This window comes from Urocampus carinirostris, chromosome 15, assembly GCF_059441175.1.
Source record: "Urocampus carinirostris isolate Australia breed hairy pipefish chromosome 15, RoL_Ucar_1.0, whole genome shotgun sequence".
Lineage (NCBI taxonomy): Eukaryota > Metazoa > Chordata > Actinopteri > Syngnathiformes > Syngnathidae > Urocampus > Urocampus carinirostris.
The window spans coordinates 21,096,616-21,114,319 of NC_142363.1; the positions used below are offsets into that span (position 1 = coordinate 21,096,616).

General features: G+C 39.7%; 1 protein-coding gene across 1 annotated transcript in view; it reads left to right on the top strand.

Moving 5' to 3' along the window:
- The window catches only part of ltk (leukocyte receptor tyrosine kinase), a 139,334-nt gene that overhangs the window by 44,445 nt on the left and 77,185 nt on the right, over nucleotides 1-17,704 (top strand). Inside the window, exons 2-4 of the mRNA XM_088354741.1 lie at nucleotides 6,677-6,775; nucleotides 12,849-12,992; nucleotides 15,300-15,522. Of these exons, the coding sequence (XP_088210867.1) occupies nucleotides 6,677-6,775; nucleotides 12,849-12,992; nucleotides 15,300-15,522 (466 nt within the window). The remainder of the gene's footprint in view (nucleotides 1-6,676; nucleotides 6,776-12,848; nucleotides 12,993-15,299; nucleotides 15,523-17,704) is intronic.

Consider the following 17,704-nt stretch of genomic DNA (forward strand, 5'->3'; position numbering starts at 1 on the left):
TTTTTCCATGCAATAACAAATTGTCGGTTTGCAGAATAACTAGGGTCATTTTTGTCATTACTATCAAGCTACTTAGTGGTCATTTTAACGTAAAGGTGCTCATTATGTCGCCCATGATCTACCGGTGGATCACAGAGGTAGTACAGTACTGGTAGACTATGGGAAGGTGCATTCCGCGCTTTGTATTTGTTGAAACACGCTGCCATCTAGTGGTCAATTTAGCATGTCAGCAGTACAGTTTTACTACTTTGCAACAGTATCATTTCGTTTCTAATGTAGGGGTGCTCATTATGTCGATCGTAATCTACTGGTGGATCACAGAGGTAGTACTGGTAGACTATGGGAAGGTGTATTCCGTGATTTGTATGTGTTTGAATATGCTGCCATCGAGTTGTCGATTTAGCATGTCAGCAGTTCACTTTTACTTCTTTGCAACAGTATAATTTCCTTTCTAACCTAGGGGTGCTCATTATGACGATCGTAATCTACTGGTGGATCACAGAGGTAGTACTGGTAGACTATGGGAAGGCATATTCCGTGCTTTGTGAGTGTTTAAACACGCTGCCATCGAGTTGTCGATTTAGCATGTCAGCAGTTCACTTTTACTTCTTTGCAACAGTATAATTTCCTTTCTAACCTAGGGGTGCTTATTATGACGATCGTAATCTACTGGTAGATCGCAATCTACTGGTATGTATGGAAAGGCGCATTGTGTGTTTTGTATTCTTTGAAAAACGCTCTATTGGTCAATTCAGTACCCCAGCAGTACAATGTTACTTTATTGCAACAGAATAATTGTCTTTTTAACATTGTGGTGATCACTAGGCTGATAATGATCTACCGGAGAATCACAGAAGTAGTACTAGTAGACTGTGGGAATGTACGTTTCATGCTTTGTATTTGCTCAATCACGCTGTCATCTCATCGTCAATTTAAAGTTTTAGGAGTAGAGTGTTACTTCTCTGCAACAGTACCATTGTCTTTCTATTGCCATAGTGTTCATTATGTTGATCGTGATCTACCTCTAGATCACAAACGTAGCACTGATAGACTGTTGGAAAGTGCATTCCGTGCTAGGTATTTGTTGGAACACACTGCCAATCTAGTGGTCAGTTTAGCATATCAGCAGTAAGATGTTACTTCTTTGCAATAGTATCATTGTCTTTCTCGCATAGTGGTGTTCTTTATGTTGATCATGATCTACTGGAGTATCGCAGAGGTAGCACTCGTAGACTACGGGAAGGTGCATTCCGTGCTTTGTATTTTTTGAAACACGCTGCCATCTAGTGGTCAATTTAGCATGATAGCAGTACACTTTTACTTCTCTGCAACAGTATAATTTTCTTTCTAACCTAGGGGTGATCACTATGTCAATCACGATCTACCGGAGGATGGCTATAGGTAGTATTGGTAGAATTGGGAAGGTGTGTTCCATGCTTTGTTTTTGTTTGATCACACTGCCATCCATCAGTCAAGTTAGCGTGTCAGTAGTAGAGTGTTACTTCTTTGCTACAGTATCATTGTCTTTCTAACATCATGGCGATCACTATGTTGATCATGATCTACCAGAGCATCACAGAGGTAGTACTGGTAGAATGTGGAAAGGTTTGTTCCATGCTTTGTATTTATTCGATCACACTGCCATCTTTTAGTCAAGTTAGCGTATCAGTTGTAGATTGTATCATTGTCTTTCTAACGTTGTGGTGCTCAATACGTCGATCGTGATCTACCGCTGGATCGGAGACGTAGCAATGGTAGACTATTGGAAAGTACATTCCGTGCTATGCATTTGTTGAAACACCCTGCCATCTAGTGGTCAATTTAGTATATGAGCAGCACAGTGTTCGTTGTTTGCAATAGTATCATTGGCCAGGAAAAAAATACTGACTAGAGTCACGCTGTTGACACTTTTTAAAATTTGACTGTGGTATTTTATATTTTGGAGTCCATACAAAAATAATGTTAGACATCAATTACAGAAATCATAGTTTTTTTGTTAATCCCCGTATCTTCATTCGCTTTTGTCAGTTTTTGGTTAAATTTTTACAAAGAATCCTCAATACATTTCAAAACAGAAAGCTGTTTTGCTTTTAGTGATGGGCAGATTAAATTTGTCGTCTTGTAAGTAGCTCCCATCTGAAAAAGATGTTAGCGTCACTGCTGCCAAATATTGAACATCATTGTTACTGCCCAGCATTGTATGTTTTCATACCACAGACAGTGAATCATAGATAAGTTTTGACAGAGCCATGAAACATAAAACTTGTGGTCTCATGCTACTAAATGGCCGACTGTTTTATAGCTTAACTCACTGTTATTTTATTTGACATGTGTTTAAAGACCGGAAGTGTTTTACATATAAATTATAAATTGTGAATTATTGCTTCAGTGGCATTGGCTTAATAATTCATAGAAAGTGATTTCTCCGATAATAGTATGAAGACAAGTTGGAAAGTAGTCCGTCATTCCGGAAAATGTGTTCACAGATCAGACCGAGACTGTTTCGGGGTCCATAGAAAAGCTATTAGTGTGATTTTTGGCTTGATTTTCACTCAACATACAGTGCCTTTCAAAAGTATTCGCCCCCAAGAACTTTTTGACATATTTCCATATTTTAGGCTTCCAACTTACTGATAAAACATCTCGACCATAATCCGTTCCAGAACCCTGTTCGAGAACCGATTTGTTCAATCACCGAAATCGATTTTCCCATTAAAAATAAAGTAAATCGTTTTAATCCGTTCCAACACCCTGAATGTTTACCATGAATGTTTAACGTAAACATGAAGCTAACCCAGGCTAATCGTACGTTCGCGTTAGCGTAATCTTCCGTATGAAAGATTACGCTAACATGAACGTGTGAAAATAAAAAAATCAGGTCGTTTACAAGTCATTTACCACAAGTGGCTAGCGCTTCATTGGAACGGGGGCTCCGTTCCAACACCCTGAATTTTGGGGTCAGTTCCAACACCCTGAATGTTTAATTCGAATCATAGAGCTAACCCAGGCTAATCGTACGTTCGCGTTATCGTAATCTTCCGTACGAAAGATAACGCTAACACGAACGTGTAAAAAAAAAAAAAGATAAAGAAAAGAATTATGAATAGGATTTCTTACCTTTGTGGTGGTCAGCAGAAGGCGCATGCTGTTTTCCTTTAGCAAGATCGGAAATTCGCACAACGCTTTCATATTTCGCTATTATGTCTTTCTTAAAGGCAATAGTTGTACGAACAACTTTTCCTTTTTCACCTGTCCTGCTTGCACCGACCTTCTTCGAAAGCATAGTTAGGGGCTAAAACACTCCGTTCACCGATATTAAAAGCGAAATAAAAAAGAGGCAAGTGCGCACGTGATAACAGTTGGTCACGAGGGGTGGGGGCGATCTACACGATCTACACCCCTACGCCGCTCAGCATCGCACCCTAGTGTATGCACTCACGCATTACCGGCGTTCGAACTCCGAATTTTTGACCGAACAGCGAAGCAAGATTTTCTCGAAATTTTTGGTCGAACACCGATTTGTTCAAACTGAGAGGCGTCCGAAAACTGAGGTTCCACTGTATTTTATAAGATTCAACTACATGTAAGACATAATCGTGAATAGAACGCAAATGTATTTAACCTTTTTTATTGGCCTGACAAAGTGCAAAAATATTTGCCCCGGTCCAGTTAATACTTGTTCAACCTGCTTTGAAAAGCAACCCCAGAGCATGATGCTGCCACCAACATGTTTGACAGTGTTGGTTTGCAGTGTTACTCATTTTGCATTGAGCCCAAAAAGTTCGATTTTGGTCTCATCTGACCAGAGCACCTTGTTCCACGTGTTATTTGTGTCTCCCATCTAGCTTCTTGCAAACGCCAAATGGGCCTTTTGATGGTATTCTTTCAGAGAGGTCATAATAATCAGCGCCTTTCATGCTGCTCTTCCATAATGGGCAGATTTATGTATAGTACCACTAATAGTTTTCTTACAGATTGTCCCACCTCAGCTGTGTACACCTGCAGGTCACCCAATGTGATCATGGTCCTCTTTGTTCCTTCTCGGATTTTTTTTCTATTTGTTTGGGCAGAAAATGTAAAGGGACAGCCAGGTCTTGGTAGGTTTGTGGTGGTTTTAAGATACCCCCTTTTGATATTATTGCTAGCACAGTGTTCCGGGATATGTGTAAATGTTGCAAAATCTTCTTGTATTCCATTCCTATTTTGAACTTTTCCACAACTTTATTCCCGACCTACCTAATCTGTTCTTTGGTCTTAATAATGTGGTCCATCACGGACCTAATGACACACGGATGCATTCTGTTTGTCATTGTTAGTCATTTCGGTGACATTGGGTCATTCAGAATTCGTCAGGTAACTTCTGGAATCAGTTCGCTGACCTAGGAGAACAGCGGGCGCAATATTTTTGCAACACCTTTTTTTCAGTTATCTAGTTGTAAGAATAATATAAAATGTTGAAGTAATTGGGTTCCACCTCATGTTTGTGTCTCACATGTTGTTGGTTCTTAGAAAATATTTTCACTTTTTTAGTTTTAAGTTTGAAGCCTACATTGTACTATTAAATTCCACTGCCTGCCCTGTCAGCTGTGTATTTAGTACATCATTGGGAACCTCAAAGTAAAATATCTTCTTAGGATTTGGTGCATCAAGTAAAGATTGCTCCATGTTGCCTCATGCAATTCAAACCGCTGTCCAGAAAGTGTCTTCATCACCACAAAGGGAATTTTTGTAATGTTGACATCCTGGAAGAATTTAAAGTTCGGAGGTTGTTTCTATTTCAAGTCAAGTCAAGTCATTTTTATTTGTATAGCCCTTAATCACAAAGAGTCTCAAAGGGCTGCATAAGTTATTGCACAGACTATTATTTCAGACTATTATCACACCATCCCCTGATCTGAAACCAACATGAGGGCAAGGAAAAACTCAAAAACCTCAACATGAGGAAAATGAAGAAACCTTGAGAAGGGACCGCACATGTGGTAATCCCCCTTCTAGCATGACCAGGCTGCAATGGATGTTGCAATTTCAGAATTTTAAAGAAAAGAAGAAAAAAAAAGGAAATTGAATACATAAGAAAACCTCTTCTCGTTGAAGCTGTTGGACCATGTAACCGAGTGATACCAACTAAGCAAAAGAAACCATCAGAGTAATGATAATTATAATGCACAAGTAAGTTTAAAATAAAACAATTAATTTAGAATACATTCAAAAGGTAATATCAGATAAGTGCTATCTTTCACCTCTAGGACAGGTGCTTAATTCATTTGCGGAGATTCTTTTTCTTATTTTGGTGAATACTAATTTATAAAATCATCAGAAATGATCCGTCACAATGGATTATGTTTCTATTAGGGTTATTTATTTTTGTTTAAACAAAATGAGAAAGCAATAAAATATAATGTGGAATATCCTTAAGTTTGTTTTCTAGTAAAACAAGAATATTCTTTGTTTTATTGTATTTTTCCAGCCCTTAAAGGTACACTGTATACGACTTAGTTCCTTATCCTTAAATTAAAACAATATCAAATTGAGTGATAAGCAAAACTACACAAACTATTCTACAAATGTTGTGTTTGAATTTTCCTGGGTCAAGAAATTTGCATTTGTTTTACACAACATAAGCCTCACTTAGAGGGAACTGACTTAATTGTAGTTCATCTTGCTGCTACGGGTACCTAGAAAACTCGTTGAAGGCTGGGGAACAAATGAAAAGAAAAATTAAGCTGCTTGGTCTCAATAGTTTGTGTTCCTCCTTATGCCTTTTAGCACTCATTTTCAATTGCAAGAACAATAACAGAGATACCTTGTTGTCAAATCATACACACTGTCCTATTAATTCAGTCACTGGGAGCCATTTTTTACCTTTTAGTAAAAACAAAGTAGTAGAACTATCAAGATTTGCCATAACTGGTAATGTTCCTCATTTAAGGGTTGTTTTTTTTAGTTTGAACGAAAGAAGAAAAAAAGGCAGTGGGCTTTCTTTTTCTAGAGCAATACCAACACAATATATTTTAATGTTTTTTTCCTCGTAAAAGCAGAAAAACAATCATTGAATTGGTCTCTCACTCGAACAAAATAATTCATTGCGGTATGTACTGGAAAGTGTTTATCCCTTCAACTTTCATCCACTTTATTTTTTCATCAACATTCACTAGGGCTGACTGGTTAGCACGTCCGCCTAACAGTTCAGAGTCCTCCAACCTTTGCAGAGTTTGAATGTACCCCTTGGCCTTTGGGGGGGTTTCTATGGGCACTCGGGTTTAGCACCAAAAACATGCATTGCAGGTTCATTGGTGATTCCAAATTGTCTTTAGGTATGAACGTGCGTGTGAATGAATGTATGTCTAGTGAAGAGAAGTAGTTCGGTATTTGAATGAATGAATGACTGAAGGAATGCATGAATGGACATTCATCCGACTGGTTTAAAGCAATTATGTGAACTCAATCAATTGGCCTCTGGGTGATGGTTTTCTTCCTCTAGTGACCCACCGTCTTGACTTGTTAAATGATACACTTACTCATTATCGTATCTAATAATATTAGTCATGTAGATAAGTTTTTGTCTGAACATGCATCATGAAATTGGTGTGATTTAACCCTTGGTCCACAAGGTCATTGTCAACAATCCAATATCTCTTGCATATTCTCATCACAATTCCTTTGTTTCTCTCCTCAGTCTGCAGCCACTCCTACGGTCTTCTTGACATTTTTTTCCAGGACAACATGTCAGATCAGCTGCTTCCTGATGAACCCAACTCACACGGAGATCTTCAGAGTAAGAACTTGTCCATGTGTTGATGTTTTTTATCCTCCCCGATTTGATTTGTCGGATTGTTTGGTCACAGGCATGGATTGACTCTGGAACAAAAGAATGCACATTAGGGTCAGGGTTTTATATATATATATATACACAGTAATCCCTTGGTTTTCGAAAACTGAAAATCCGCGAAGTAGCGGCACCCCTTCAAAAATGCTTAAATAAAAACATATACAGGTATACAGTATACCCCTCCTGTATTCAGTACAGCAAATAGAATAGGGGTAGAGAGAGAGAGAGTGAAATTCATGTTATAACAAAAAAAAAACTGTAAAATATGTTGTATGTACACGGAATAGGACTGTGGCGAAACCACTACGAACCATTCAGTATGATTGTATTAAACGCTCCCAACCACATGCAGCAATCGCAGTTTATTTCGCTTGTTAACACTACCGGTTACATATTGAAAATAAAAACAGTGAAAATGTGATATTTGATGAGTGTTTGTGAAGCGTTTTGGGAAACAACAGTTAAAAAATGGTCTGTGTTCATTTCAATGAAAGTGAAAGAGCTACCTTCTGACAATAACAACATACTTTAGCTAGCGCCATCAAACGGCTTTTACAAATACACGAAACCACACACAATTAGCCGTGTTTAGGTTGTACAAACAACGCTCGCTTTTGGTATATTAAAGTCAAGTGAAGCAGCAATGACTTCCGGAGCAGCAATGACTAAGCATTGTGTCAGGGCCTCCCCCTCCCCTTCACAATAAGAGTGTCCACACCGTGTCCTCGTTTGACATAAGCTCGCGCTCAATGTCAATAAATGCTTTTATTGAGAAGGTAAGGTATATTTTTTTAGACCCGCGAAGCTCTGAACCCGCAAAAGTGGAACCGCGAACTAGCGAGGTTCCACTGTATATGTATATATATATATATATATATATATATATATATATATATATATATATATATATATATATATATATATATATATACACACACATTATATATATATATATATATATATATATATATATATATATATATATATATATATATATATATATATATATATATATATATATATATATATATATATATATATATATATATATATATATATATAGATTTTTTTTTAATTTTTTTTTTAGAGTAAGAACTGTACATGTGTTTACACCCCGTGATTGGATTTGTTGGACTGTTGGTTAGTCACACTCTGATGGAACCTATTGGTTTATTGTGTGTGTTGTGTCTAGTTCCCTAACTAACTACCTACTTACTTACCTACCTACTTTTGAGGAACGTACATAATCATGACTAAATATAGGGAAATACATATTTCAATATCACAACACTACCTACCTACCTACACACACACACACACACACACACACACACACACACACATATATATATATATATATATATATATATATATATATATATATATATATATATATATATATATATATATATATATATATACTAAAAAGATCATGCATTGTGGATTTTTCTTTTTAGTTTATCTCTCACAGTGTGCACCTAGGATGAAAATTTCAGACCCCTCCATGATTTCCACTTGGGAGAAATAGAAGGGTGTTCAAATACTTATTTTCTTCACTGTATATTTATATATAGTATATATCTGCTTCTCCTTCATTAGCAAAAACCAAACATTCCAATGAAATGAACAAAACAATGGAAGAGAAGAGCTCGTCCAATAAGCTCCCTCGCTTTAACTGGCAATCAATTAAACGGACGCAGATTAAGAGACCTGACTCTTTTGTCAGCAAAGCAAAGGCTATAGTTAAATCACGAGAGGAAATAGCTCCATTTTTTTCCTCCCCAAAGAAAAATAACACTCTAATAACCGACCTTACGCCGAAATGATCCCCGCAGGGAATCTGTTTGGCAAATTAGCTGAAGTGCCAGTTTCCTCTTCAGCCGTCACATGACCGCTTTCATCATGTACTGAGTGCCTTTTGACGCTGGCCCGCACAAATAAACAGAGTTCCCGACTGTCTTTTGCATGTTCTGATTTTATCCGAAGGAATTTGAGAGCGTGACACAGTGCTAATTGCTTGTGTGGGGATAATTGATTTCACGTTCTGGACCTTTCCTCAGATCAAATGACTAAACTGTGTTGGATAGTTATGGAAAGAAATTTCCCCTTTATCGATAAGTCACATATTTACGTAATCATCGTGTTTTGTGCGTATGTGTAATGACGATTTGGTAATGAGCCTCTGGCTCAAAGGGGAATGTTTTCATTATTTACTGTACAGTGGAACCTCGGTTCTCCACCATAATCCGTTCCAGAACCCTGTTCGAAAACCGATTTGTTCGATCACCGAAATCATTTTTCCCATTAAAAATAATGTAAATCGTTTTAATCCGTTCCAACACCCTGAATGTTTACCTTGAATGTTTCATGTAAACATAAAGCTAACCCAGGCTAATCGTACGTTCGCGTTATCGTAATCTTCCGTACGAAAGATTACGCTAACATGAACGTGTAAAAATAAAAAAATCAGGTCGTTTACAAGTCATTTAGCACCCGGGTCTCCACAACAAGTGGTGAGCGGTTCATTGGAAAGGGGGCTCCGTTCCAACACCCTGAATTTTGGGCTCCGTTCCAACACCCTGAATGTTTAACTTGAATGTTTAACGTAAACAAAGCTAACCCAGGCTAATCGTACGCTAGCGTTATTGTAATCTTCCGTACGAAAGATTACGCTAACACGCAGTTTTAAACTGCGTTTAAAACTTTGGTTAACCGTTGTTATTGTTGCTATTATTATAGTATCGTACTGAACCAGGGTTCCACTGTACTTTCTTCTCTTGCATTTCTGAACAATGATTTATTGAATTTTTATCACACGTACAGTGTTCTCGTTTGCCCGCGTCCCTGCGTCCTAGACGCATCATTTTTGCTGGGGACGCGTAGTCTCATATCAACTTGCGTCCCCGGGATCAACGTGCGTCCCCGGGACGCAACCTTTTTGCCACAAAATTGTCGTTATTACCTGATTACTTTTTTTTAACAAAGATTTACTGCACTCCAGACTTTTCGTCAGGCAGATCCGCCATTGTTGTTTTGGTCTCGCGGTTCGAGTTTTCGTCTGCACGGCGACCTTGGCCAACGAGATCTCGTTGTGTAGTGAAAGGAAGTCCGTCTTTTTTTTAGAGAACCGGCTTTTTGGGCTCAACTCATTCAAAAGAGCCGGCTCTCAAACGGCTCACTTGCTTTGATGATTGATATTACGAATGATGTTGTATAAAGAAAAAGGAAGTATAAAAGGAGAAAATAAAAAAAGACACGTTTGTGGTTTTCCCTTGAATCGGTATATTACCGACAATAATTTGATGCAGAAAATGAATTAATGATTTGATGATTAAAACTGAATGAATATGTAGATTTATATTATATATTTGTCGCCGATTTACGATTTCAACCTCGATAACACTAAATTTTGGAGACCCATAGATCTCTGTTGGGACCCATAGAAATTTGAGCATGCGAGTCCCCGGGACCCATCACTTTTCAGAGGTAAAATGAACACTGCACGTATACAACTCAATTCTTGTTAACTTGGTACTGCAGTTTTTTAACCACTAATCGATCAAGTCATCAACCCAATGTGAAACCCAGTATTGGCTTTTCAGACCAAATCGGAGTTTGTTCTAGCTCTGGGTTCAGCAAATGTATCATACTTTTGTCATGATTACCGATATGCTTCACCTGTGCCCTCTCCTTTGGCGCCAACTGCCTCGCAATCTGATTGGCTCCCTGTAACTATTTAAACCCTCGTCTATCCGTCACCTCTTGTCAGTCCGTCTGTGAACCTCAGTTTACTCTAGGCAAGCTTTTCGACACTGACTCACTGATGTTTTTGCTCCCGTCTGTTTCCTGCTTTGACCCGTTTTTTATCTCGACCACGTCTACTCTCCTCTCCTGGATTTCGACTGGTTGCTGTTCCCGACCACGTTTTTGCTCTCCTGTCCCGGCTACTGACCCGTTTTTTTTCATTCCCGACACCGCCATTGCCTGCCACGGAGGTGCCCCTTCCGCGTTAAGAGCGACCTGCTTCCCGCGACCAGCGATCACTGGGTCGCGTGTGCAATCCTTTCCTTTCTTTCCAATAAAAACTGAGAGAAACAACAAACAGCATGACAATTCCCATGTGAAGATGTATTGTAGTGAGCAAATTAGGGTAAACCTATTTGTTCCAAAAAATACGCACACAGAACTAGATTTATTGTATTTCTATCACACTTATACAATTTAACTCTTGGTAAATTGGTGTTTTCTTCCTTTTCATTGATTAATTCTTCCACCCAATGCTAAACCCAATTGGAGTTGTACCCAGCAAGTGGTTCACCAAATTGAGGTTACTTATGACCATTCCGATATTCTTTCCATAAGACCATTTTCCTATACACTACGGATTACTTTTAAAAAACCTTTATTCTTAGCCATTTTTAAACGGTCAAATACTCTGCTATAGGCTAAAACCAAAGAACAAACTATTTTACAGGCTTCAGCATTTGTTTGACAAATAAAAGTACTGTATAAACCAGGGGTGTCCAAACCTTTTAGAAAGTGGGCCATATTTGGTAAACTAAAAATGTGTGAGCCTGGCATTCTTTGAACAGTCTTTCATAAATTTAACCTCTGTGAAAGGTTTACAGTGCCAGCCAATCAAACCTCGTAGCTCGCCTTTGTAGTATTTTCATTTGATTTCCAGGGTCTCGTGAAAAAGAGCTGCTGTGCTGTTAAAACAGCTTCCAGCTGCTTCACCTTTGCACAGTGTTTTTTTTCAAGCTTCTTGATAATATATCCTTTTAAAACTGCAACAGTCTCTCGGCAAATTAAGCAAATAGTTGTTTTAGATTTTAGTAAAAAAATACTCAAATTTCTACTTGTCCTGAGGCGGCGACCCTCACAGTCAACTTTCCTTTTTTTATGCACAGTCACAGTCACCTGGTAGGGTGGGCTGAAATTCTCACAGAAAGCCAAGGTGGCTAAAGTGCTACTGCCATCATCTGGGGCTCAAGAGGTAAAGCGCTCATCTTGGGATCAAGAGGTCGCAGGTTAGATTCCAGGATCCTCCGTGTTATATGTCAAAGTGTCCTCGGGCAAGACACTGGATCCCAAATGTCTCTGATAAGCAGTTGTTGCCTTGACACTGCTATTAAAAACGATTTAAAAAATTACAAATCATGAGAAGCGGGGAGACTGTTTAGCGAATCAGAATTCAGAACACATACGATGCACAATGCAAATCCATAAAGAAGCAAAACCATGAAAAGTAAACCACGTTATACCGAGGGATTACTGTTTTCTGCACTTCATCCGGTCCTTCTTGAGATCAGGCTTTCAGTCCAGAGTGCTTCAACTTGCATGCAGATTTTTAGGTTGCTTTCAGTAAGAACCTTCCGAAAGACCTTTCCTGAGAATAAAATGAATCTACTGTGTTGGATGGTTTTTAAAAAAAATCTCTTTTTTTCCCCCGGTTAGTTACGCATGTGTAATGAGGCTCTGTAAGCAAAATTTGGTAATAATCAGGGTTGGGTAGGGTTACTTTAACTGGATTACTTTCAATTACTTTTGGATTACTCCAATACCAAATATGCTAATAAAAGACAAAAGAAACTAAATATGAAAAAAATTATGACTCACAACACGTGGTAAGCTTTCTCTCCTGGCTTTGATCTCTTTGATCTCCGGCAAAACTAACATAAAATGCGACAGAAACAAAATGAAAATAAATCCAAACAGCTTGCCAACATCATTTTTGCCGTTCCATGTATTCCGTTACTCCCCAAGCCTGCACAAAAATTAGTAATTGTATTCATATTTAGTTTATTTTGTCTTTTATTAGCATATTTGGTATTGGAGTAATCCAAAAGTAATTGAAAGTAATCCAGTTAAAGTGACCCTACCGAACCCTGGTAATGATGGACTCAAAGCATTCTGTGGCTTTTGGCTCCTAGTCAAACATTTCCATTCATCTCCGTAATTTCCTCAAGCTTGAATTACTTTCTTTCGTTTTTGAGTAATGAGTGTTTTTATCTCGCAGGGTTCTTTTGCGATTTCGAGTCGCCGTGTCTCTGGACTTTATCAAATCACAGCCAGCGGAGTGACTGGATTGTATCGTCAGCACGGCAGACTCGGCAAGAGGGTCGGACGCCTGAGACGGACCATTCGGAGGGGAACCCTGACGGTGAGAGCCTCACATCGAATATTCATAGCCACCGAGGGTGGGCAGATTGATCCAGATATCTACATTGTCAATGCTAAGCGAGTGCTTGGATCGGATCGATACTATTGTCTTGAGATTGATACTGTCTTCCCATTTTAACTATTGTTACAAGAATGTAAGATTTTAGATACTGTATTTAATAAGGCGCACTCCAAATAAATAGTCTTTTTTGATACATTTTTCATAAATAAGGCGCACCAGACTATAAGGCTGTCGTGATGAGTGATTTGGATAACCTGTGCCTGCTTGTTTTGGCGCCAATCTGATTTAAGTCCTATTTAAGCCCAGTCCTTTCACTCTCCTGCTGTCAGTAAGTCAGCGAACCTCTGATTTTACAAGGCAAGCATTTTGACCCTGACTACCGTCGGTCCCACTTTTGGCACCCGTTTTCCCCCCCGTCCGTTCCTGATCACCCCATTTGTGTCCCGCTTCGACCTGTTTTTTACCCTGACCACGTTTGCTCTCCTGTCCCAGCTTATGACCCGTTTTTGATCCGACCAAGTTTTCGCTCCCCTGTCCCGGCTATCAACCTGTTTTTTCCTTCCTTGATACCGCCATCTCCCGCTTCGAAAGATCCACTTCCGTATTCGGATCACGATCCGATTGTGTGAACGGCTTGCTTCCCGCGTCCAGGGAGCACCGGAACACGGCCGCTGCCCTCCCTCTTTCTATCAATAATTTTGTGGTTAACAGTACGCATTTGGGTCCTGATTCCGTTCTGGTCGTGACAAAGGCGCACCAAACTATAAGTCGCATTGAGTTAAAACTACTGTAAGGACTAGTGTGTCACAAAAAACAGTGCCGTTTTGCGCATTGATTGATCAGTCAGAATATATCCCAATTGCATACGATTGCTTAACTTTGAATGCAACGGAAATTGAACCCAGATCACGGCGTGGAGTGCGTCAGATCCCATCCACGAGACCCCCGGGGATGCACACGACACCTACATGCATTGGGTTTTATCTCTTCATCACAGTATTTTTAGTCACAATACGAAATTGAGAATGACTTGATGCAAGTTATGCAGTTGTTTTTATTTTAGCATGAAAATGGCAAAAGTACGAAAAGGAAAAGGCCAACTGTAACCCCAAGAAAAGTTTATCGGAGCGTGTCTAAGAAATGCATGCACTTGCACAGGCATCATCAACTTACTTACCCACTGAAGCTGAGATCATGACATTAAGCCAGGAGATGGCGGCAGAGAGAAACGATGTTTTAAATTCCTTACAACACCTTCAATAAACATAGAGAATTTTTAGGCTGTGTTTATAGTAATCTAAAAGTAACATGGTGGGAAGGGTTTGATTCTTCAATGATCATGAGATTTCCAAGCAAAAAGTATTGGTATCGGTTCGGTATTGATCTGTACCAGGAGTGTCAAACAGGCGGCCCGCGGGCCAGATCAGGCTAAGGCAACACTGAGGGAAGCGCAAGAGAAAAACGAGCTGCAGGTCAAAATATGTCCAGTTGATTTTGCCAAAGCCAGGTGCCTCTTACAAGGACGCTGTACTTGTATTTCTCCCTATCTCGCTCTCGCTCTCTCACTTTCTCTTTCTCTTTCTCTTTCTCTCTCTCTCTCTGTCTCTCTCTGTCTTCCTCCTTTTTCTTTCACTCTCTGTCTCTCTCTCTTTCACTCCTTCTGTCTCTCTTTTTCACTTTCTTTGTTCCTCTTTGTCTTTTTATCTCTCTGTCTATTTAACTTATTTAGCTGTCTTCCTTTTTTCCTTTTCTCTCTCCTTTTTCTCTTTCCCTCTCTCTTTTTCTTTCCCCTTCTCTCTTACTCCCTTTCTCTCTATCTCCACTTCTCTTTTCTCTCCTTCTCTCTTTCTTTTTCACTTTGGATTTCCTTCTTTCTCATTTTTCCCCTCTCTCACTATATTTCTGTTTATATCTTTTGTTTCTCACGTTCTTTCTCTTTTATCTCTCTTTTTCTCTCTTTCTCACTTTCCTTGTCCCTCACTCTCCCTTTTTCTCTCCCTTTCTTTCTCTTATATCTTTCTCTTTTTTTTCTTTCTCTCTAATATACTAGTCCGGCCCCCGAGAAAATGTTTTGTCTATCGTGTGGCCCCCGAGTTAAAATGGGTTTGACACCCCTGATCTATACTCCTTGGATCGTATTTATCCAAAAAAATCCTATGTCCTAATAGCCACACTCCCTGGTTTTACTCAAGACCTTTGTTTTTTGATATTTCTCCAGCTTGTGTCAAACCGTTTCGCAAATAAAGCTCTTGGCCGGCTGTTTAACGTCAAACTTTGTCCATTAAGGTCACTTTCTTCTCCTGAGCCCTTCCCCTGACGACGAGACTTTGGGGAGATGCGAGTACGGGTTAACCAGCCCGGTCATGCCTGGAAGTGAGAGACAGTGTTTTTTGCATCTGGCCTTGTATGACTCATCACCGTGGAGTGGGAACCTCACTGTCAGGATCAAGCTACTCTACTCCCGTTCTTGGGTTGACATCTACACGTCTGAGAGGAGAGACCGGCACAAGTGAGCAAGCACACAATGCAATGTCTTTTACCTAGATGAAAATTACCTGATTTTCCGCACTATAAGGCACACCGGATTATAAGGCACTACCCCAAAAAATAGTCTTTTGTCATACATAGGGCGCACCAGACTACAAGGCTAATGAGATTACAGGAAAAGCTTCTTTGTGTAGAGGTACATATCTGTGCATTAATGGTATGCATTAATAGGTGCTGCTGAACAAGCTTGCACAACATTGTATGCAACGGGAATCGAACCCAAGTAGACCACCAGTGGTACAGATGACATAGGAAACAGCATTAGAGTTTACCCCATTATCGTACTAATTTACGGAGCCACACCATTGATTTGCATAGTGCATTCTGACAGATTAAACAGTCTTTCTGCTTCTTTACCTGTGCGTCAATAATGTTGCTGTTTAACATGTTGTCATGGTTGCCATGGCGCCCAATTGGTCCCCGCCCTGTGGCCCCAGGTTCTGTCACGGTTGCCACGGCGCCCGATTGGCCCCGCCTACTGACACCAGCGAAACGCATTGACAGATTGCTGCTGGACTACTTAAACGCGGTCTTGCGAGTTGCCTGGTGTCAGAGCGTCTGCGAAACTTCTGCTAGACTCGGTGTGATATGCCAAGTCCTGTGAATCTCCGTTTTTGCCTGTGTTTTGATCCTGTTTTATTTTTGGCCCGATCTGTTTGATTTCAATCTACTTCCGCGACCACTGATCCCCGGATCGAGTGTACGTTCATTTCTCTTTTCCCCATTAAATTGTGAGTAACGTTACGCGATTGGGTTCTCATTCCTGTTTCCTGTCCTGGTTTGTGACACATGTATGCATGTGAGAAAGAACTTGTTATTGTTACACAATAGCTACACAATACACCTTTGTGGTGCAACCTGGACACATAATTTGTGACTCTTCCAGGGTATTGGGGTGTTTCGGGTCTTAGTCAGGCACCCTCACCCAGGCGAACCAGCCGAGGGTGATCAATCTCTTGACTAATGTCCAGGTAGCACACTACGCAACACCTCCCCCTCCTCAACCAGAGCTAGCATGAAGCATTTTCAGCTGCTCCCAGAATGTTATGGATGACTCTTTGCCTATGCAGTCCACAAATGCCAACGAGCCCCAGGCTAGGTATGAAGACCTGCCTGCAAAGCCCCATGCAGCTAGCACCAATAGGCTAGCAGAGGGCCATTTTTTTCTCCATTCTTTAACATTCACTGGTGAAGAACTGCAGAGACTGTTTAATCGAGTACACTATGCAAACGAGTGTTCCTGGCGCATTAAAAAAAGTGTGATAATTGGATAAGCCCAAATGCCTTTTCGAATGTAAAATATACCACCGGCAGTCTCGTGGTAAAGTGTCAGCACTCTCACCATCTTTACTCGGGTTCATTACCTGTTACATAAAATGTTTTGCAATTGAAGTCATCGATATTTGTCAATTTTGTCAATCATTGTGTCAAGGTTAAAACTTAAAACACTCTGAGTTGGAGATTAAGGTTTTTGACCGCCTTTGCATCAGAGGCGCGTGGCTCCAAAATCGGCTCAGGAAGGAATCACTCTCCGCCTATGGCAAGAGACTCATTAATTGGAAAGCACAGGCAAAGAACAACACATCTGATTCGCTTAAGCGAGGTCACATGAATACAAGAAAATAATCTGATTGGTTTAGACAGAAAACACATGTTTAAATGAAGTGAATAATGTGGTCACTAGATGGTGAATGAACACAATAAATGAGCAGTAAGAAAAATAAAAGAAAGGAATATAGGGAGGAAAACTCTTAAGCAGGCTTCCCGGCACTTCCCAGCACCAAAGCAAAGGCCATCTTGATTAATAGTTAGCAGGCCCCAAAAGGATGCAATTGTAAGCGCTTCCTCGGACTTCCCAGAACAGAAACAAAGGCCATCTTTCTTAATAGTTAGAAGTCCCTAAGAGGATACAATTGTTGCAAGAATATAAACAGCACCTGGATATAATCTTTGGCTTCGTTAAGCCACTTTTGAGGATAAAATCCTAAAAAGGCACATTCAAACTATAATAAAACTCTAATTTCCCTTGCACATTGCACAATCATTGCTCAAATATTACCGTAAAACCTTGTATCTACCTATAATTAATGTATACTTTTCCAATCGTATCCGCCATATTCGGTGTTATAAAGCAAACTATCAAA